At 47.7% G+C, this 22198-nt stretch overlaps 2 protein-coding genes across 8 annotated transcripts; both read right to left on the bottom strand.

The window, feature by feature from the left end:
- Positions 1 to 4016: 4016 nt before the first annotated feature.
- Positions 4017 to 15623, bottom strand: LOC148117916 (GTPase IMAP family member 5-like). 6 transcript variants are annotated; one of them, XM_087901821.1, is made up of 4 exons: positions 15246 to 15623; positions 14860 to 14964; positions 11086 to 11134; positions 4017 to 9593 (listed from the first exon to the last, which is right to left on the bottom strand). In XM_087901821.1, exons 3-4 carry the CDS (start codon positions 11126 to 11128, stop codon positions 8707 to 8709), a joined length of 930 nt encoding a protein of 309 aa, XP_087757947.1. In that variant the 5' UTR covers positions 11129 to 11134; positions 14860 to 14964; positions 15246 to 15623; the 3' UTR covers positions 4017 to 8706. The 6 variants fall into 6 exon arrangements, with proteins under 6 accessions (XP_087757947.1, XP_087757948.1, XP_087757949.1 ...); XM_087901822.1 differs by having other exon boundaries at positions 14860 to 14960; XM_087901823.1 differs by lacking the exon at positions 14860 to 14964 and adding an exon at positions 14408 to 14456.
- A 2200-nt stretch (positions 15624 to 17823) lies between these two features.
- LOC146894413 (GTPase IMAP family member 1-like) lies at positions 17824 to 21986 on the bottom strand. 2 transcript variants are annotated; one of them, XM_087901826.1, is made up of 4 exons: positions 21830 to 21986; positions 20739 to 20867; positions 19895 to 19984; positions 17824 to 18863 (listed from the first exon to the last, which is right to left on the bottom strand). In XM_087901826.1, the coding sequence occupies exons 3-4, from the start codon at positions 19935 to 19937 to the stop codon at positions 17983 to 17985; spliced, it is 924 nt and encodes a 307-aa protein (XP_087757952.1). In that variant the 5' UTR covers positions 19938 to 19984; positions 20739 to 20867; positions 21830 to 21986; the 3' UTR covers positions 17824 to 17982. The 2 variants fall into 2 exon arrangements, with proteins under 2 accessions (XP_087757952.1, XP_087757953.1); XM_087901827.1 differs by lacking the exon at positions 21830 to 21986 and adding an exon at positions 21567 to 21760.
- Between the last annotated feature and the right edge of the window lie 212 nt (positions 21987 to 22198).

Raw genomic sequence — 22198 nt, 5'->3', positions numbered from 1 at the left:
TAAACGTAAAAGGGTTCCATTGTGCCATATATTATCACATTTATTTTTCCAGTCTCCCATTTTAGACCACTTAGGTTGTTCCATTGTTGATCTGTTGTTAACAATGCCGCCACAAACACTGATGTGTGGCTGTCTCTGTGGTGTGTTGACCTGAAGTCTTGGATGAATACGCTATTGAATATTTCATGTTTCAACTTCCACCACACTGTGACACACAGCAATCATTCACATTCCCAAAGGAAGAAGAGGAGAACAGTATGGGAACACTGGACCAAAACTGGGGAAGTCGGGTGTATTTTCATTCTATATGCTATAGCTGGATTACATGCGCTATCTATTTTTAGTGTCTTGAAGACACTTCATGCTGACTTCCGTGGTAGCTGGACGAGTTTACATCCCCACCAGTATCCGAGGGTGTCAGGTCCCATGGCCCTGGAGCTACAGGCAGCTGAGAGTGAGTGCTGGGAAACCATGCTGGTCCTCTGAAACATACACTCAGCTGTTGAGCCATCCTTCCAACCCCCAAGAAATTTGCATTTCTCAAATGGTTAATGATGCAGACATTTTTCTTATGCTAATTGGTCATTTGTAGTCCATCTTGAGAAGAGTCTGTGTGTTAGCTTTAGCTAATTTATCAGCTGTGCTGTTGGATTTCTTTCTATCAAATTCTAGCTGTTTCTAGGTATTCATCTGATTTCTTTCTTTTTTGAGTTCTTGTTATATCTGGATCTCAGTCCTATGGCAAATGAATAGCTGTGAAGGTTTTGCCCCACTCAGAAGGCTGTCTCTATTCACTCAGTGATTGTTTATTATACTACACAGAAGTTTTTTAATTTCATAAAACCCCATCTGCTAATCATTGGCACCATTTTCAGAGTGACTAGAGCCCTTGTGGAAACCCCTTACTTGAATCTTGAACTAGTTCCTTTGCTTTTTCTTCCAACAGTTTCAGCTCTTACATCAAGATGATACAGTTTGAGCTGATTTTTACAGAGAGGCAGGGGTACAGCTTCATTTTTCTACACAAGGACACCCAGCTTTCCCAGCATCCCTTGCTATCTTTTCTCTGATTTTTTTTTTTTGCTTCTTTGTCAAAAGTCACAAAGTCACATGTGTGGGTTTGTGTTGTGGAATATTAGTTGATGATGTGTTACATTTGTTTATGCTACGAAACATTTGTTTAATGATGCAAAAATATGTTCTTTTATGTTGCATTTGTTTAAACCTGGGATGCTGTGTTAGTTCACCTTTCTAAAACATCTGATTCATTTAATAAGGAGCTGAATGGCCAATAGCTAGGTAGGAGAGAGACAGATTGAACTGCCAGGCAGAGAGATTAAATAGAAGGAGAAAAAGAGAAGAGATCAGAGAAAGAAAAAAGGAGGAGAGAAGATACCCAGGGCCAGCCATCCAGCTACACAGCAATGTAACATGAAGGGGCCTGCTTGTACCCCACAGCAAGCCCCAAAGAAAATCACACAGAGGGCTCCATAAGATTATAAACTGATTGGCCCATTAACTCAGGCTACTTATTAGCTCTTGTAGCTTATATTAACCCATTGTTCTTATCTATGCTAGCCACATGGCTCAGTACCTTTCTCAGCTGGGCAGATTACATCTTGCTTCTTGGTGGTCTGGGCAGGAATGTGAGGAGTAGGCTTCCTCCTTCCTAGCCTTCTGTTCTCATCGCCCCACCTCTACTTCCTGTCTGGTTGACCCACCTATATTTCCTGCCTGGCCAATCAGTGTTTATTTAAAACATGATTGTCAGAATACAGACAATTCTCCCACACCACAGCAAGCCACGGACTAAGAAGTAAAGAAAGTTATGTAGACTAGAGAAAGATAAAAACCCAGAGACAAAAAGTAGATGGAATAATTTAAGAAAAGCTGGGTAGGGCTGGAGAGATGGCTCAGAAGTAAAGAGCACTAACTGCTCTTCCAGAGGACCCAGGTTCAATTCTCAGCACCTATAAGGTAGGTCACAGCTGTCTGTAACTGCAAGATCTGACACCCTCACACAGACATACATGCAGGCAAAACACCAATGAACATAAAATAAAAATATATTACAAAAAATTTAAAAAGAAGAAAGAAAATCTGGTTAGAAATAAGACAAGTTAAGGCTGGGCATTCATAAGAAAGAATAAGTCTCTGTGTAATTATTTGGGAGTTGAGTGGTGGACCTCTCAAAGAATAAAGGAGAAAAATAAATCAGATTTGTGTCTGGGTCCTCTTTAAATTCCATTGATCTGTGTATCTGGTTTTATGGTAATACCATGTTTGGGGTTTGTAGGGTTTTTTTTTTAATTATTGTTGTTACTATGCTTCTGTAGGATAATTTCAAATCAGGTTATTGAAACCCCCAGCACTGTTCTTTTGCTCAGAATTATTCTTTAACTCACCAGAATCTCTTTCCTTCCATAAGAATGCTATTTTTTTTCTATTTCTTTGAAGACCACTGAACTTTTGATGAAGACTGTATTGAACCTGTGAGTTGGTTTTGGCAGTATTGACATTTTCACGCCATTCATTCTCTCAGCTTATGGATATGATCCATCCTTTCACCTTCTGTTTTTTTCAGTTTCTTTCTCTGTTTTACAGTTTTCATTTTATTGGAGAGCTTTATTCCAAGGCATTTTTCTCACTGACCATGGAACTGCCATTTCCATGAGACTGACTGGCCAGAGAGCCCCGGATCTACCTGTCTCCCTTTTCCCCCCAGTTCTGGAATTACAGACGTGTACCACTGAGCTTGGATTTTATGTGGACACTTGCTTGGCAAGCACTTTGCCCACCCACCCTGCATCTGTACTCCCAACCTGATTTTCACATTTTTAAGTTTGTGTGTGCACATATGACTGCAGTGCCTGTGGAGGCCAGAAGAGGGCACTGGATCACCCAGAGCTAGAATCACAGGCTGTTGTGAGCTGCCTGGTGTGGGTGCTGGGATTCAAACTCCACTTCTCCAGCAGAGCAATATGTGGTCTTAAACCCTGAGTAGTTCTCCAGCTCATTTTCACCTTTTTCTAATGGCTGAAGAATTCAGGAGAATAATGTTCTAGTTTCACACATGGAAATTACATTTAATTCAAAATTCAGTGCTCATCAAGTTCTATGAACACACAGCCTCTTTAGCATGGCTTTTGCCTGCATGTGGTGTTGAGCAGCTATACCGTTCTCTCCAGTCTTCCAAGCCCAAGATACCCACCCACTGGCTCTTTGTATTGCTGAATTTAGACTTTCTGGTTTCTGTGTTTCTTGACTGATGACCCTGCATTCCCTGGGGTGAGACCCACCCTGATCCTGTAGCCTCTTCACTCCGTTCCCCACTCATGCCCAGGCCTCTTAATTCCACTCTCTTGTGTGCCTTAGAGCCCCCTGCTTCGTGAACACTGTCCTTACCCTTTCTTGGGGCTGGAAAGAGGACAGAGACCTGACTTTTACAGCTATAATGAGATCAGGGTGGACTTACGACTAAAATAAGATTCTGTCCTCAGCTTTGTGTGTTAACATCCCATCTGTAGGGAGTGGGGCACTAGGTGAGACGCACCCATTGCTACACAGTCCAAACACCCTCCTTTGTGCAAGTCCCCAGTGTCATAGTTTTGAAAACGGCGGGAGAGAGAGTCACACCATACAACAGGGCTCACATGAGAGGTTTATTGGAAGAGGAGAGAGAAGGGCAGAAAAGGGGATAAAGAAGGGGGCAGAAAAGGGGACAGAGATCTGTTTCTGGGGGCAAGAGTGGCAGAAGAGGAAGTGACAGGAGGTGGATAAGGCCTGCCTTTTATAAGGAAACTTAGCCAATGTGCATGGGGGTGCTCTTAGCAGCTGTAGCTGAGGATGCATCCTGTCATGACCCCAAGGGCAGGCCAGTCCAGATGCCTGAATACTAACATTCCTCCCTTGCTACGGACCGGCTCAGGGAGCCACTCAGACCATGGGGGAATCAGGGCGAAGGCACAGGAGAAATCAGGATACGGCAAGGAAAGTGACAAACAGACCACTCTCAATGTATTTGAGACATGCTGTTGCGCTTTACTTTTTCAGTGCGAGGTTTTTATATTTTTACAAAGAACTTGGCAAAGGCATACATCATCAGATCATAAAAAAAAGCATAAAACAGTTTACAAAAAGAATCTTTGAAAATGCTTTGACTTGGGCACAAGGACTTTTGCCCAGTCTGTACCAGGAGGCCGGCTGGGCTAAGTGACCTTGTGCTCAGAATATCTTGGGGTGTGAGAGGAGAAGGCCACTATCTTCCTGGGAAAACTTTCTGCTAGGAAATTTTAAAGACATGATCTCAAACTTGTCTGAAACTGGTCTCATACCATAAATCTCAACTTTCTTCCCTCCCCGACACTCAGGGTCAGATGCTGTAATTAGCCTAGGTTTATTCTGGTCATAATGAAGGCTGCATAGGCCTCCTGCACGTAATTCTCAGGCAAACATCTAGTGTTGCTGCAGCTGTTTTCCTACAGAAGGTTTCTAAGGTTTTTTTTCTAGTAAGATTAACTCCTTTTATTCCACATCATCAAGGAATTATCCTAATGATGACCCTGCCAATTCCCAGAACTGGCTACTTCTTTTAAGGCTTTAATTAATAGTGGAGCAGAGCTCAAAAATGTCCTCAGCAGTCTTGTTTGTATCCGCAACTGCCTGGAATAGTCTGATCTGTTAGCAATATGCAAGGATCACAAAGAACACAAAGACAAAGAAAAGGACACACATATGGCTTCCAAGGACAGCCAGGTCGAGTCAATACAAATGGCGACTCAGGTGGCATTACACCACAACTGATTACCAAGGGACAGCCTGGGACTCATCTCCATGGAGTGCGGATCCCATTCCTCTGACAATATTTGCCTGCCTAGTCAGCATTTCTGCTACACTGGTGAGACAGCCGTGGATGTAGCACTCTCTCTTGTTTATTATAAAAAGGTGGAGTTAGAAAGGGGTAGCAAGTAAGGCAGGGATGAGGATGCCGTGTTCTCGTGACTGCTTCCTGCTGACCTGGGGGGTGTCGGTCATCTGGGGAACCTGGGATATCTGGGGTGCTGCCCATGTCCTGGGGTATCCGTCTGCTTCACTTCAGTGTCCAGTCTCTGTATAACAGTCAGGCACCACATGGACCTGGCAAAATGCTTTTTGAAGTGGGTTCGAGGCAACTTGCTGGAGCTCACGAGAACTTTAAATTTACACAGAGATATGTTTTAGATACATTAGAAAGCAACCAAAGAGAATTTAAAACCCTGAGCTTGTGGCTGTGACACTATAGTGGTAGAGTATAATGTTTAGTGCTCCGCCAGAGCTAGACTAATGGCTTACCAGAATTCCATCAATTAATGTCAAGACTGTGAACAGTAACAGAGCATGAGAGAGAAATCAGGAACATGCTTCGTTCTTTTCTACATCTCAGATCGCGTTCTCCTCGTCAGCACTTAAGCTTTCCTGGCTGCACATAAACAAACCTAACGCACCTGGTCCTTCCCATCACCGCAGCCTCACCTCACACCCTCTTCCCAGCCGAGACCAGGACACAGGTGGTTGATGACTGAGGGCCGTCAATAGTAAAAAGTGAAACAGAACAAATCTGTACCACACTGGTAAGGCTGTCTCCTGAGAAGACAAGGAAAAGGGACGGGAAAGATCATCAGGGCCACATGGAAACAGGAGAAGGGGGCCTGTGAGCAGGAACTGAAGGAGCACAGAGGCCAGCATTGCCCTTGGCAAGCCATGGGCCCTCTGCCCAAATGCCCAACTCTGGAAAAAGGACCCTCTTGGGGGGACCAGAAACTCCATTATAGAATATATATCTTGTTTATCAAATACCTTATTTATCAAACATATGTCATCACTTATTTAAGTTCTCTAGAAGCTTGGTGTTGAACACTTGGCAAAGATGTAAGTACTTAGGTGTAAATCTCTAAGTCAGATTTTGTTAATCTGAATAGACCTTAATTTTTTTAACTTCTTTTAAAGTTGTATTTTTGCTGTTCCTGTTAGCATATATAAGTTATACATAATACTTGGTTTATTATGATATGTTCATGCATGTATATAATACATTTTGTTCATTTTCAGTCCCCAACACCATCTCTTATCCCTCTCCACTCTTGTTCATATCCTTCCTCTTCTCAAATAGTTTACCTCCTGAATAGACCTTTATAACCTTAAATTTTATCACAATATAGAGTATATTCTAAACCAGAGTTGAATCATATATAAGTTTACATTTCTATCATCATACAAAGTCCTTACCAACCCCAAATGTTTGAGGCGTGTTGCTTTCTTAGTCTAAAAGGAGATAAAATGAACAGAGGGTTCATTAGGATTAATAAGTGTATTCTTTAATCTTAGTAAAAAAAAAATGGCTCCCAGCCATGTAGCTGCTTACAACATGATAATGTCACCAGTCAAGGTGAAGGCGAGCCACATGGCTGCTGTTTAAAACATATTTTTTTAAACAATAGTTTCGTGCACATATACATAGAATTGAATCCAAGTTATATACACATACATGCAGAATTAAACCCAGCTTACATTTACAAATAACGGGTTAAATACGTGTCCCAAGCATTTAACACCTTATATTAAATAGGAGTTGGGCAAAGAAAAAGAAAGGGAGAACTGGTGTGTCTGAGCAGGAGAAAACAGGCTTCCTCATCTGACCCACAGGACATTTAGAGAGGGTGAGCAGACAGACACAAGCAGGTCTTGTAGCAAAGAAAAAAAAAGGGGGGGGGGATTCTTTCTCAGTTCCCTGACTGGCCGGTTCACTAGTTGGTGAGTCTCCAAAAGTGAGGAGGTGTATGACACAGTTCCTAAGAATGAGACAGATCCAGGAATCCAGGGAGGATCAGATTGAGTGGGCACAAGTTGTCCAATACATCGTGTCACAAGAACAGGGGCCAAGGGCTATGAGCCGTGAGAGACACAATCACACTGTGCTCAAGAAATGAAACCTCACGTCCGGGGGGGGGGGGGTCAGAGGCAGGGAGCCCTGCCAGAGACCCAATTGTTGGTACTGAATAGAAGACAAAGCTGTCAGTGAATGAGAAATCAGATCAGAAAGCAGATTTGTTGCAGGTGGAAGAGAGTGGATCTGTGCAGGTGGAGCAGGCGGGTAGGCTCCTAGCATGAAGTGGCTACCTCTGGAGGACCCTGCCTGGTATGGCCCTAAGCAAACTCGCCGCATGCAACAGGATTAGTGCAAGAAGTTTACTGGGAGGCGGACAGTGAAAGCGTAAAAGGCTGCATCGGAGTCGGGGACTTGAGAGAGGCAGGCAGACAGGAGGAAGAGAAGCACGAGAGAGAAAAAGGGGTACGGGAGGAAATTGGAGACAAAGACAGGTGTAAGCGACAAGAGGCAACGGGAATGCGCTCTGCCTGGCGGGCACTTTTAAAGGATGCACATGTCGCATAGCTGATGGCTGAAAGGTACCTAGCAGCATAGAACTGCTTTGGCGGCAGAGGCGGACTGTTGCTGCAGAAACTAACTTGGGAATTCTTAAATGAAAGAAGCAGAGTTAGACGTATAAAACTCCAGTTTGTTGTCTGTTTACTCAATGGAAAGGGGGAATGCATCTGAGCAGAAGAACCGGGAAAAAGAATGCAGAGAGGGCTTGAAGTGGAGATAAGAGAGAGTTTGAAAACAGGGTACCCCTTCCATCTATTGAATCACTCAGAGAATGTAGCGAAGGTCCCTTAAAATATCGGGATATAGGGTGCTGAGAAGCCGTCATTTGGATTGATTTCTAAGGGGCATTTGGGCCAGATTTAACAGCAAATACAGATGAATTTAGAAGCTCTTAAAAGCCTGAGCGCTTGGAGGTGTAGACAATGGTGTAGTTCCCATGAGTGAGGCAGGGAAGAGCCAAGGGTCTGCAATTCTTAGCGTCCCAGGAGTTCCGAGAGGATTGATTGAGAAGGCAGAAGCTGGTCAGTGAGTCATCACCCAAAGGTCCAGGGGCCATGGCGTGCTGAGCCCCAAGAGACACGTGGGTTGTCTGATATCAGGGCTTGTTCCAGGGGTAAGAAACCACGGCGGAGAGACGAATCCTCACTCGTGGGGAATGGCCAGACAAGGGGAGGTTCACCAATCATGCCCATTTTGGTTAGCGGGGCTCAGCAATCTGTTATTTGGACAAGTGAGGCTGTCATATGTGGACCGGGATCCAGGGTCTCGGCATGCCTCAGAGGAATCGTAGAAGAGCCTGCCGAGGGTCCGACACCAATATTATAGTTTAAAAATCAGCAGGAAGGAATAAAGCCATACAACAGGGCTCACAATGGAGGTTTATTGGAAGAGGAGAGAGAAGGGTCAGAAAAGGGGGCAGAGAGAGGGCCAGAGCCTGGTCCCTAGGGACAAGAGTGGTGGAAAAGAAGGAGACAGGAGGTGGACGAGGCTTGACTTTTATGAGGGAACGTGGCGAATGTGCATGGGGTGTTCTTAGTGGGCGCAGTTGAGGAGCATCCTGTCAGGACCCTAAGGGCCGGCCAGTGCAGATGCCTGAATACCAACACCCGGACCTTTATGATGTAACTACTTGATTCACCCTCACAACTTAAGAAATACGTGTTTTTTTTTCTTTCATACTTGATTCAAGGGAGTCAAATGAGAGTGAAACTGAGGTACCCCAGTGCAGACAGAAATGCGAACCTTGGGAGAGGGCGCTGACAGCAGAAATCACCTGAAAAGGCTCAGTTCCACTGGTTAACATACAAGTTAATTAAAATGACAATAAAAATCAAACCACACCCAATAAGAAGGGCAGCTGCTGCTACTTGGGAGCACGAGCATGTCCTGACTCTGCAAAGCATCCTAGCCACCCAGCTGCCCTCCCGCTCCTCCAGCTCCCGCTTCTGCCTCTCCACCTCCTGCCTCACCTTGGCCAGGTAGCACCTGTAGGCTTCCTGGGACTCCCTGCAGCCATCGCTAAGGAGCACATGGGCATGAAGGAAGAGGTCATTGCTATGGAAAGAGCCCTCACGCTCCTGCTCCAGCCCCCTCACCAGGGCCATGAGCTCTGCCAGCTGTCCCTGCTGCTCTTCCCCTGAGGCCCTGTTATTAAAGGCACAGTACCTCCTCCCACACTCGTGGACCAGGCTGCGCAGGCTGTGGTTGTCGGTGTGGGTCACAAACTCATCCAAAGTCTCATCTGCCAGGTCTTCCTTGTGGGTGAAGAGGACGATCATGTGCCTTATGACTCCTGCCCCGAAGATCTCCTTCACCCTCCTCACGGCTAGGGTGTCCTGAGCTGTGAAGCGTCCCAGCTGGGCCACCAGCAGCAGCACGTGGGGTCCTGGGACACACAGCAGGTAACAATCTCCAATGTCCTTGTCCATGTCTTGGTTCTGGGCCTTTGACCCAAAGATGGGGGGCGTGTCTACCACTAGCAATCTTCTTCCCTTCCATGTGCCCATCTCTGCCCGGCTGGTCCTGGTCACTGACTGGGCTCCGAGCCTAGACTCAAATGCTTTTCGACCGAGGATGCTGTTCCCTGTGGCGCTTTTCCCGCAGCCAGATTTACCCACCAGGAGAATCCTCAGACAGCCCGATTCTGCTCCACAGTAGGCTTTCCCGCTCCCTGTGGACGAAAGTAGGTTTGTGCCTCACTCAGACAGTCTTCTGGCTTCGACGTCCTCGGTCCTTGTGGATATCTCCTGAAATCAATTTTCCTCATTCCCAGAAAAATAGGTGCCATTCAAATGTTCCCAACTGTTTGCCTGTAAGTTTAGGTGGTCCTTGGCTTTCGTGAAGTCCCTTTCTAAGACACATGGGCAGGGGGTGGGACTGCCACAGGAAGGAGAGGCTCTGTTCCATCTGGACCACAACAAATGTGTCATTTCTGAAGAAAAGGTCCCTGTGCTCTCCCCTGGAGGATGCTCAGGGCAGCTCCCCAGAAAACTGGTTGTGAAATAAGTATGAGTTAGCTAAGGAGGAGGCAGAGATGAAGTCATGGATGACAGCCACCTCTTTTACCCACAATGCTCCAGGCATACTGTGTGAATGTGCTCAGTATATCCGACCCCCCCTCACCCCGAGGTTATTCCAGGTGGAAGAGCTGCAGTGGCCCACACTCAGAGACAGCTGGATTAGCCCAGGAAGCAGAGCTGCAGTGGCCCACACTCAGAGACAGCTGGATTAGCACAGGAAGCAGAGTGGGTACTTGGATTTTAGGTGAAGGATGATGACAGTTAACATCGGAAATAATACAAAGTGGGTGGCTGCAGAAGGGTGGAGGAGAAGATGGTTAGAATCAGAAGCAGACATGCTAGAAAGGCAATCTATTTGCTGGGCGTGGCCCAGGGCCTATAACAAAAGGCGTGGTGGAGGGACACCATGAAGTCAAGAGCTCAGATCTCCAGCCTTGAAGGGATGAGGACCCAGGGCTGTCCTGTGAGTCCAAATGAATTTTAAGTGCCCTGACACTCCTAAAAATTTGTCATGGGGGAAAGCTGAGAGTGGCTCCATGGTAGCGTGCCCATCCGGCATTGTAAGGCTCAGGGCTCAATTCTCAGTATCACAGAAAACAAAATTGAGCTTATTCCCTTTACTCTGTGCTGGTTTTAATTTCCCTTAGAGTTATGGGGTGTTCTGTAAGACATAATCACTTTAGGGCAACTTTCTCTCTCTCTCTCTCTCTCTCTCTCTCTCTCTCTCTCTCTCTCTCTCTCCCTCTCTCTCTTTCTCTCTGCTGAGAGGAGAGGGAAGAAAGAGAAACTCTGTCGCTGTTTAGTTGTAGACCCTTCTAACCCTGAACTTTCTAATCACGTTTCACCACATCGTGTGGAGGAGAGCGTCACAGTGGAGTGTGTGTGTGCATGTGTGTGTTTGCAAGCATGTGAGTCTGTGTGCATGTGTGTCTCTGCGCATGTGTATGCGTATACCTGTGTGTATGTAAGTGTGCATGCCTGTGTGTATGTATGTGTACATATGTGTGCATGAACACAGCAGTGGCTTGGACACAGAGATCTGGAGACACGGGGAACAAGCGGCAGTTGTCTTCTCCTTCTTGATCTTGAGTGTCTGAACCTGTTAGGGGTCTCAGTCCCTTTAGGACCTTGGTGCTTTCTTACCTTCAACTATGGCTCCATATGTGCTCTTCTGGAGGCCTTCCATTTTCTTCTGGAACCAAAACAGGAAAGAATTAAAGTCACGTCCACGTGGGAACTGGCGAGGTGTTTTGACTCAGGTAGCTCAGGGTAACTGTCCTCGCATGGCCATTTCCCTGGCTAACTCTCGCACCTATGTTGACTGCAAACATCTGTAAGTAACTGGCTGTGGTGAGGCAGGGGCATTGCAGCACAATGTGCTATTGCTTCTCCTCACTCGTGGGAAAGCAGACGTTCCTGCAGAAGAGCGGATGATCTCCGCCAGGCTGGAAGTGTGAATGTGTGGAGCATTCCTGTATGAGCAAGAACTAGACAAAAAAGGACAAAACAAAACAAAACCTGGACCAAAGTAGATGAACCTGCCAGGACAGAGAAGATGATTGCTGCGAATAACATTGGTTTGAAGTATCAGGCATTTCCAGCATGGGAAAATATTCCAGAGGCAAAGAGGCAAATGCAGCATGCTTTCCCTGGGAAGATGGCAACCACTCCAAGAACTGACCTGGGAGGAAGGAGAGCAGGAGGACTGGCTGTCTGCCCACACCTGGAGACGGTGGAAAGAGACTGTGGTACCATGATGAAAAGAGTCAATATACAAGACAGGGTAAAATTCTCACTGGGGATTTAATTACGCATCTTTCCTGCTTAGTTTTGAGGTCCTGCTCTGCCAAATAATCGTGGTTTTTGTACTTTAGTACATTCAGCCAGAGATTGGGTGACCATGGCATACATACTCTCTGGTTTCGGTGTGCGTGGTGTAATGTTGTGTCTCTGGTTTCATCGTGATGGAAAGAGAAGCATGCAGCAGGAAGGGCTAGCCTGAGACACCAGCCATCCTTGCGTGAACTCTCAGATCAGATTAGTCACCTGGTTTTTAAAAGTTTGTAGTTTTAAAACATATTTGTACTTGGAGAAATGCACATGAAAAAATATATAATAAAAATAGATAAATAATAAAAATAAATTTTTAAAAACATAGACTAAAAGCAAACAGCTACCATTTGCAATGAATGGGTATAAATGGTTTATTGTTCTGCAGTTGCACCACGTATAAAAATCAAAAATCACAGATGTACTTCATGAATTTTGGGTTTTTCTTCTCCTAACCTCCTGTCTCATTCTCTCATTCTGGCCTTCACAGCAATCAGTATTAAGATGTTTTAAAGTATTTGAGTATTTGCATATATATTTACATCCTTAGACAATTCTCAGTCCTGTTTTTTGCATGTTAAACTTTGACATGAATGCCCTTTTTGCAACATCTTATTCATATTCTATTAACAGACATCAAAACTGTTTTGAAATAATTTCTTTCCATACAAAGAATACTGTAAGATAATCCCCATAAGCACCCCTTGGCACTTCTGTTGAATCACTAGTTTATCTGGGGTACAGATTTTCTGATGGCTGGATATGGCCAGGTTTAACTCTTGAGTGGATCGAGTCAGTTCTTGCTTACCCAGTCTCCCAGGAGAACCCCAAATCTCCATAAGACTCCATGATGGTCACTGCATCTCTATGGCTCTTAGGACTTAGGACTGGTCGTCCACTGAATTTGGGACATGGCAAGGCTTATGTGCTACTGATAGTGCTTCTGCTATTTTGTCTTTCACAATTCTATTTTGCAAAGAAAAAGGCTTTTCTTGGGCCTCTTCATAAAAACCCATCCATTCTTTCCCCATTAGCAGAATATCTTAAGGCATCTCCCTCTCCTCCTCTACCCCCTTCTTTTCTTCTGTTCTGCTCTGCCTGTCCACCTCTTCATCCCCCCTTCTCCCTACCCCACTCTTCTCCCCCTCCTTCCCTTGCACCCAGAGAAGAACATATTTCTCTTAGCTCATACCGTTCTTACCACTGTAAGCTATACCCTGTTCTTAGGAAAATTCTTCGAGTCATAGAGCACCGTTTCTACTCATTGTCCGAGACTTGACTGTGAAGGACACAGTGCCAGTGGCGATGAAACTGAGCTTCCCCGCCGTGACTTCCCCTGCAGACACTCATCGTATCCAGGCTTTTTGCATGCACATCTTTTTCTTGTGTTCCCTGTGCTGTTAGTGACAGGCCACCAGAATTTCTACTAAAGTTACATGAGCTGCCCAGAGTCACATATTTGCCTTATAGCTAACTCTCCCCAAATAACTTTTTTTGTCTGTGTTGTCTCTTGGACTTCTCACCCACTGGGTAGTTGGGGGGACATAATCCCCAGTAAATCAATAAGCCTGCTGTCCTGGAACCTTGTGTATGATGCTGCTGTCCCGTGCTTTGGACACAAGGTAGTACTGATTCCTGGAAGTCTCTCCAATGCCAACACAGAGAAATAAGCAGACTTCTATATCTAAGTTCATGTTTTCACAAAACAAAAATACCACTTGCCTCCTCCCCAAGAATCGCTCAAAGATAAGACCGCCTGGGGTGTCTGTTCTGTTTGAAGGATTTCAGTTAGAACCTGGCTTCGTTCTCAGCATCACTTGCATGTGTGCAATATGGCGGTCACAACCGAACTCAGCAACATTAGAAGGGAAGGTTCTGAATTGGTTTCCAGAAAATCAGATTGACTATGGGAGACATATGTCCCACAAAAGGACAAATTCGTTGACAGATATAAGCAAATGCCCAGATGCCCAGAGATGAGACAGGGCACATGAGAAGGAGACACTGAAATGGTCACACAGGAGAAGAGACTGACAACAGCCTAGGAAAAGGGAGGGGAGGGGAGGGGGCGTGTGAGGGGCACGAAGGGATGCTGTGGCTGTCAGCCGGCAGCGCACACAAGCGTGGGGCGATGGAGAACGGACACAGATCTCTGCTCCAAAAAGAAAATTCTGCTAATTTTCCGCAGCGTGGGTGCAGAGGCCACGGGAGATTGGCAGGCGGCGTGTGAGCGACAGGGGGATGACCAGGGGGCAGGTGTCACTCAGGGAGAAGGCAGAAGCAAACACACGAAGTAAACATCCTTGTCTGAAACCAGCCGAGCAGATTCACCACGATGCTTTATTTTACCCAGCAGTGAGAACACAGCTCGGGGAGCCACTTCATGAGAGACGGTCTCTCTGGCTTCCTGATGCGTAAGAACCAGGCTGGCAGGTATGACACGGGGGGGGGGGGGGGGCAGAGCAACGGCTGCACAAGGTTGAGGACTTGACTCTGAGGCCCAGAACGCTAGTGGAAAGCTGGAGATGCTTGCCTGCGACCGCAATCCCAAAGCCCAGGGCGTAGCAGAAACAGGAAAGAAGCTGTTTGCACCAGGTAGAAGGGTAGAAGTTGCTTCAGAAAGTTGTCCTCCTACCTCGACAAGTGTCTCCTCGCACCAGTGTGTGCTGCACTCTCTGACACAACTAAAAATAAAGACATCTTCACTGATATCTGCACCACCCATCGGCCTCTCCCCTGGGCCTTTATATCCAGGTCCTGGAGTCACAGAGCAGGTTAGTGACCAAGAGTCCAGGAAAACCCACCCTCTTCCGTAAGATTCAGCTAACCAGGGGAGCGCTCACACGAGTCTTGAACTCACGGCTGTTGGCCTGCCACAGTGTCTTGGGCTGTGTTATAGGGAAGGTATGGGCTACGCAGACTGTGCTGAATAGGGTGGTTTCAGAACAAGGTCAGGAGACAGAATTCACTGACTGGTCTTCTTCTAGGGGAGGACCGGATCATAATGGAGGGAACACGGAGATTCCACCCTGGTCTGTAGAGCCTTAATGCCCCATGCTGACCCCCTAGAGGTGAAGCCTGTCTGACCTGAGCAGGCTTTGAGGAGTCTGCGGTAAAAATGGAGAAGAGTTCGCCACCTGCTGGGGGTCTTTGGAAAATCTGCGGGCGCTGGGACTTTAGTTTCCCATCTGCCTAAGAGGAAAGAACATCGGTTCAGCTTTGTTAAACCGAGGGTTTCAGAAAGGCGCAGGCAATGGGCGGAAAGTCCCAGCATCCCCAGGGGCCTGGGGATGATGACACGGAAATTTCAGGGCTCTGCCCCACCGTATGCTGTCGCTGATGCTCACTTCACTGTCCAGGGCACCCAAAGTACCAGAGCTCGCCTGGGGCCCGCTAAAGAGGAGCAGAACAGGTCCCCGTTGATCCTCCCAGCCCCCAAGTGGCTGTCAGAGCCTTGGTGGGCTCCTCCTTACCCGGGCCAGCAGGGCTCAGCCTCCAGTCACCAGCGTGAGTCACTTTCAGGCAGGCAGAGGACCTGCGCCTGCTGGATGATGCTCTCACAGAAAGGCCTTTCTCCAGAGTCAGGAAAAGAAGAAAAAACCACTGTGACGCAGCACACGCCACGGCCCCGCAGGCTGTCCCCTAAAGTCGGGGGGAACGGCCTTGAACGCTGATCTGAAATCTGCCAGAACACAGCAGAGCTGCGGTGGTAAATGGCCGCTTCCTGTGGAAAGCTGACAGGCCGCCCTGCCCGACTCATTTCCTCTTCAGGAAGGTCTGAGCACACAAAGCATTGGGAGTCAGATGCTGGGCGGTGGAGGACAGCCCCGTCCCCCAGGTTCCAGAAAGCCCTCTTATGACTGGAAAGTGCTGGGCCCCAGATTCCCACCCCCCAGCACCCAAGGTGAGCATCTGCACTCCCCCATGTGACCACTTTGTCTTTAGAACGGTCCCCTAAACGCGGGCAGAAAAGCACTGCTGGTCCCAGAGAGCCTGGACAGCCCCCTCAAAGGGCAGCTGAACTCAGACATGAGACTGGGTGCTGACTGCCTCTTCTCTGCTGTGAGGAGCATTTCTTTACTTGACTGCACCTGTTAAGTATTGAACCTTGAGCATAAAACCCAACTCTGGCTTATGCAGGTGGTTCTGAGCTCAGAATTCCCCCATGATGCTTTCTGTTGGCAGGAGAGTGTGCTTGGATTTAGATTATGGATACTAGGATTTCAAGGGAGCTAACAGGGTGACACACTAAGAGACTACAGTGAGGTGGGGGGGGGGGGGTGATGGGAAGAGTTTAAAACCAGATAGATACAGTCCTCTACATCCATTTTCAAGAGGAGACATGACTCAAGCTGAGCACGGTGGCTTTTTCTTATCATTGTTTGTCAGGGAGCTGAAGCAGGAGGATTGCCTTGAGTTAGAAGACAGCCTAGGCCACCGAGTGAGACAGTCTAATAAGAAGCCATAGCTCTTCCCCCAGAGGATGTGGTAGCACCTTTATTAGTGTCACTGTCCTTTCTCCTAATCAGTAGTGACCAGCTGTGCCTTTATCCAGAGGGAAATGAGCTCCCTGCATCCTGAGGGCAAGAGAAAGGTCTGTGATGGGAGGAGAGGGCTTCAACCTAAGTTAGAGCCGGTGTCCCTGAGGAGCAGGGTCTGACCTTCCCTGATGTTTGCATTCCACCAGCTCCTTCTGCTCTTCACCTGGAGAGGCAAAGGGGATTTAAAAAGCTAAACATCTCAAAGCAAAGGGGGATAGGAAGGACAAAGGGGTCTAAGGACTTATGTTGGTTTTTTTTTTAAAGAAAGAAAGAGAAAGAGGAAAAGAGAAAGAAAGAAGGAAGGAAGGAAGAAAAGAAGGAAAAGAGAAAGATTTCTGAGGGATGGTTATGTTCCTCTTAGAGAGAGTTTTTTCCATTTTGATTTTTATTCACCCCTCAGCTTTTATATTTTCACACGGTTTCAACCTAGCAGACAGCGCTGGGGTGAGTTCAGTTTGGTTTGTTAGGGCAGGGTGGGAGGTGGGGAGAAATCATCAGACCTTGATCCCTCCTGGCAGGTTGTAACTCTTCAGACAAAGCCAGAAACCTTACTGCCAAGAGTTCACATATTAATACTCTCCCCACCCCCCAAACTAGGAATTGAACCCAGGGCCCTGAGCTAGGAACACTTGATCCTCCTGCCTCTGCCTCCTGAGTGGCAGGCATGTGCCATCAAGCCCATCTTGAAATAATTTCTTTGTTTAAAGAAAAAAATGAAAATATACTTGATAGTTTACAAACTCAATATCTATTTTCATAGAGAAACAGATTAAGCCCAAGGAAGTCACTTGCCTGTGTTGTCTAGAAAGTGGGCAGTGACTCTTCTGTCCTTGTGACTGTTCATTAGGGAAGATAGTTTCCAGACGCTGGGCTTTGGTTTGAGCCCAGGAAAGAAACCCCTGGCCAGCTATCACGTTAGAGATCTCTGTGGGAGGGAGGATAAGGGGACCCTAAGAGCCTCAGGTGCGGGGTGACTTCAAGAAAACAGCTTTCTAGACACAACAGGGCAACTGCACACGTAATCACAGAGGCTGTGGCGGCACGCCCGACACCTGAGCAAGTGCAAGCCAGACATAAATCCCCCCCCAACCAAGAAACTAGTCACAATTTATAACTCCTGGGGGAAGGAAAATTGATTCTCTTCAATGAAATGACACTGGGTATATCAGCCACACCCCAGGGCAGGCCTCATGTTCAGGAGTATTGGCCAACAAATCCAGCTTCGTGTTGCTGTTAAGACATAAAAAACAAACAACAACAACAACAACAACAAAACCCATGAAGTTCTGAGAGGAGGGAAGTGGTGGGGACTTGGGAGGACTTGGGGAAAGTGAGAGAATATGACCCAAATTTATTATATGAAATTACCAAAGAATACGTTTTTAAAAGAAAAGAAAATGCTTGTTCTCTTTGTGCTGTGATTTTGTCCCCATTTACAAGCTACCAGGAGTTTTTGCCGTTTTAAGGGAAGAATGAACCACAGGGATGATGAAAAGGTCTAAAGGAAAACTTTAGTTAAACAATTTTATTTTTTTAAAAACTCTGAATTATATAGTTAAAGTTGAGACTCAACACCTTCGAAGCCTTTGCAAAGCTGATACCGTGTTTCCCGCAGTACTGCGAGCTCTGAGCAGAGATCTAAATATTCCTTTTTAAAAAGATTTTCTTCCTAGTACCCCGATACTGGTCCCCCAATGGCCTGAGGCGCCTTTCTGTAGATCAGCAGGTAGATCAGGAAGGCCACACCCAGGAAAAGAGCCACGCCCTGTCTCCAGCTCTTCCTGTGAGATTTCTGCCAGTCCCACAGCCCAGTTAGCAGCCTGGTGTGCAGGGGCCTTTGCATACGTCTTGCCACCAATTCTGCCACCTTGGTGAGCTGGTCCTGGGGGTTAGAGCCCCACAGGGTCCTCACCAGATCATACACTTCATTGGAGTAGTACGCTCCCCTGTGCTCCCTCACCAGGCCAGCAACCAGGCCCAGCAGCTCCTCAGCCTGTGCCTCGCGCTCGGAGCCAGTGGTTCGGTTGTTTAGGGCGAACACGCGGCCCCCGCACTCAGCCACCAGCTCCCGCAGCGCGCGATTGTCTGTGCAGCACACGTAATCCTGCAGAGACTCTCCTGCCAGGTCCTCCTTGCGAGTGAACACCACCACAGTCCGCGCCATCACCTTCTCCCCAAACACCCGCTTCACCCCGGCCAGCACCTGGCTGTCCTGAGTGGTGAAGCGACCCAGCTGGGTGACCAGGAGCAGCGCGTGCGGCCCGGGCGACGTCTGTAGGAAGCACTGGGCTGTCTCCAAGCACGCAGGGTCGGTCTGTTTGACCTCAGAGCTGAAGACATCGGGGGTGTCCACCACCTCTACATACCAGCCGGCCCATTTCCTGTTGGCCCAGGAGCAGGATCTGGTAACAGGCACAGCCCCCAGCTTGGATACGAAGCACGTCCGGCCCAGGATGGTGTTACCAGTGGCACTCTTGCCGGTCCCGGTCCTACCTACCAGGAGGAGCCTGAGTGGGGGCCCCCTTGGGACATGTGAATCCTCCTCCAAGCCTGAGGACCAGATAGAGCAACAGTGAATGGGAGACACGGCTTTTCCCTGGGACTCGCCTGTGTTCTAACCTTCAGCCCAAAGGGGGACAAACCGCGGTGCCTGCTCCCTTTGGAAGCTGGTGCTCCCATCTGCTCTGGGCTCTCAGAGCTCAGGCTCCTCCCCATCTTCCCTCTCTGCCTTTGTACTCTCTGCACCTGTAGCTGCTCCCGCTGCCTTTCAGAAAGAGTCCATTATAACTCCTGGGTCTACCGGAATCTCTGGTCCTGCACACACAGGCCGACCTGATGCTGATTTGACCCTAATGTTCCCCCCACAGATGCTGGTCGTCGAGCACAGGGGAGCCCCTCAGTCCCAGGCACAGGTTGGATCGCAGCCCACCAAGTGCTTGGGAAAAGGCAGGAAGTGCTCAGCCTAGGGTACACCTCTCCTAAGGAAGTGGAGACAATGTGGGCCTTTCCCTGTTAGAAAGTTCACCTGCTTCCCTCTTTCTTCTCTCTTGTCTTAAGCTGGCTCCTTAAAGAGAAAGCCCCCATTTTAGATAATATTTTGTTGCATCTTATCTATGGGGGTGCCATATCACTGTGTCCTATGGAGGCGAAAGGTCGCGTTTCAGGGGTCAGATCCCTCCTTGCATCACGTGGGCTCAGGGGTTGAAGTCAACTCATCAGGCTTGGCTGCTTGTGCCTTTGCCCAGAGTCATCTTCACAGCCCTCCAAAATACTAAATACGCAGTTAGTCTTCTATTCTAACACTGGAGAGCTGGGGAGCGAGGCTCACTCAAGTACTGGGTTTCCCAGCCTCTGTGTCATTTTTGTGGAGACCAGAGTAGGTTTAGGATCCTCCTTCGTGCTGGTGGGAACCAGTGACAGGGGGTCAAAGCTGTGAGCTTCTCTCAGCAGGGCAGGGACAGAGACACAGTCAAATGGTCCTGCTGTTTCATCCCAGGGGCTTCCAGATCTGAGGAAGCTCCACCCACTTCCTACCCTTAGCGCCCACCCCAGCCCGGATGCATTGAGAGAAGGGCTGTTACCATAGGTGCTTTCCTCGTCTCTTGCCATCTTCCTTCCTCCCATGCTTCTCAGGACTCTCGGTCACAATTTCCTCATTCATGCGCTCATTCCTGCAAACGGTCAAAACCAGCCACAATGTCAGGCTGAGTCTAAAGAGCAGGGGACACTGCTATGGGAAAGCGGGGCTTTAGGGGCCAGGTGAGCAGAGACATGGTGGGGGCCTTCTGTCACCACAGGAAAATCTGCTGTTCATTATCGATAGCATTTGGATTTTTGAAGAACAGTTTCCGGGGGGACCAGAAAGATGGTCGCAGTGCTAGCTTGACAACCCGAGCTTGCTCTCCCGAGCCCAGTAAAGACGACGGAGAGAACCAGCTCCACGAAGTTGTCTTAGGAGTTTCTGAGCCCTTCTCTTTAAGCAACTTCCCTTCCACCAAAGATGTTCTGCCTGGACAGTTATTTCATACAACCAAGCACATTCTGGTCATGTGTGCCTGGTCCCAGGAGTCCCTAAGCACAAAGCACAGTGTCCCCCCAGTCTGCTGCTCCAGCCTCATTTCCAGTGAACAGGCCTCAGTCTGTGACTGAGATTCAGTCTCTCCAGCCCTCTCTGGCTTTTCTCTGGTGAGAGCTCTGCTCCCGCCACCTTTGTCTGAGTGCTTATCTGCATTTCTCGGCCATTTCAGAATCTCTCTCATTGTCTCCACTATGGGTGATGGGTTTCCTCCCACACTCCCTCCTGTGGCCACCACACACACACACAAAAGGAAGATGTTAACTCAACACCCTGTGTCCCAAAGAGGAGCTTTGGGAATAGGTTGGGTTAACCTCTTCCCTCTCCCCAAAGCCTTGAGTAGAACTCACTGTGTGGTTCTGTGTCACTGTTCTGGGTGCAGAAATCAGCAAATTCCCACAAATGATGCAGAAATGAAGAAGCAGCCACAAGACTGAGAGCAGCGAACAAGACTTCTGCAGGAGCTTGAAGACCTTGTCCTGGGGGGAAATGAGGAAGCATGTGCATGGACTCAGGGGAGGCCAGCGCGGGCCCCCAGGGCTCCCTGGAGCTCAGAGTGGAAGCCAATAGTATTTTCAATGCTTTTTTTTAAAAAGAGAAAAACAAACACTAAATGAAATCTTGGGTGACAAATGGCTTTTATTATCTGGGAATATAAAGCAAGAACAATTCTACATGCTTAAGAGAGCTCAGGAGTTATCTAGTTTCTTGCCTTGATGTTTCTCGGAAATATTTAGGTGTTCCCCTAGACATCGCATCTCTTGGACCCATCCTCGGTGGATCATTCTTCATGAGGTTAATCCACACCCAGCATTTGAAAATGAGATTATTTCTCCAACTCTTCACTGTAGACATGAAAAAACTGTGGGGTCCCTATAGTTGGAGCAGGACAAACCAATCAGGAAGCAAAGGTTTAAATGACAGGTGGGGACAGGGCTTGATGGCCAAGTTCCATCCCTCTGAGGTGTGTTAGATCCCCCCTCCACGCACACGCACACAGGTGTGAGAATAAAAGACTTCAGAGGGGCGCAGACTTGGCACATCAAGATTGGCCTTGAAGGCATGGTTTATAGAGACATAGAAGCATCTTCTGCATTTGTTGAATGTGCGGTTGAGGAATGGTATCTTCTAAACCGCGCTTTGCTTCTGAAATGGGATCTAGAATACGTTTCTCTTACCGTATGAACGAAGTTTGGGAAGAGACAAGATCTGCCCACCAAGAATTTGTGTACTCCTAAGACTTCCTCTGAACTTGCTCAAGTTGAAACCCAGGCCACCCCTCAGGTATCTGGATGCCCACTCTTGCCTGAGCCGCATGTGCGCATGCGCTTGCACGGTATGCTCCTGCATAGTGCTTTGTAAAATGCCGGTGTGTAGGCAGCAGACACCTTGCTCTCACAGCCCAGCCCCCTCTCTACCCCGCTCACAGGCTCAGGCTCACCTTTCTTGGTGACAGACTTTAAAGTGGCCCAGAGAAGCCCCAGAGAACTCCTGTCTTCCCTTCGGCCATGAGTAAAGAGGTCTCTCGGTGCTGAGGGCGGAGCAGAGAGGAAGTCACAGGGCGGCCTGGGTCCCAGACATCAGGAAACTCAGAGAAAGGCCGGATGAAGACGGCTTAAAGAGACAGAAACATTTGCTATGCAGTTGTGGTCTTGGCATTTCCCTATAGAATCAAGCACTGTGACCAAGAGGTGTCTGTGTCCAGATATTAGAATACCTAATATCACTGAGGCTGATATTGGTTATTAGTGATTAATTTTTAAATCAGTGCATGCAGACTTCATTCATTCCTATTTCACTAAGTAAACAC

This window comes from Myodes glareolus, chromosome 25, assembly GCF_982192425.1.
Source record: "Myodes glareolus chromosome 25, mMyoGla1.1, whole genome shotgun sequence".
In the NCBI taxonomy this organism is placed as follows: domain Eukaryota; kingdom Metazoa; phylum Chordata; class Mammalia; order Rodentia; family Cricetidae; genus Myodes; species Myodes glareolus.
This window is presented reverse-complemented; position numbering and strand designations above follow the sequence as displayed.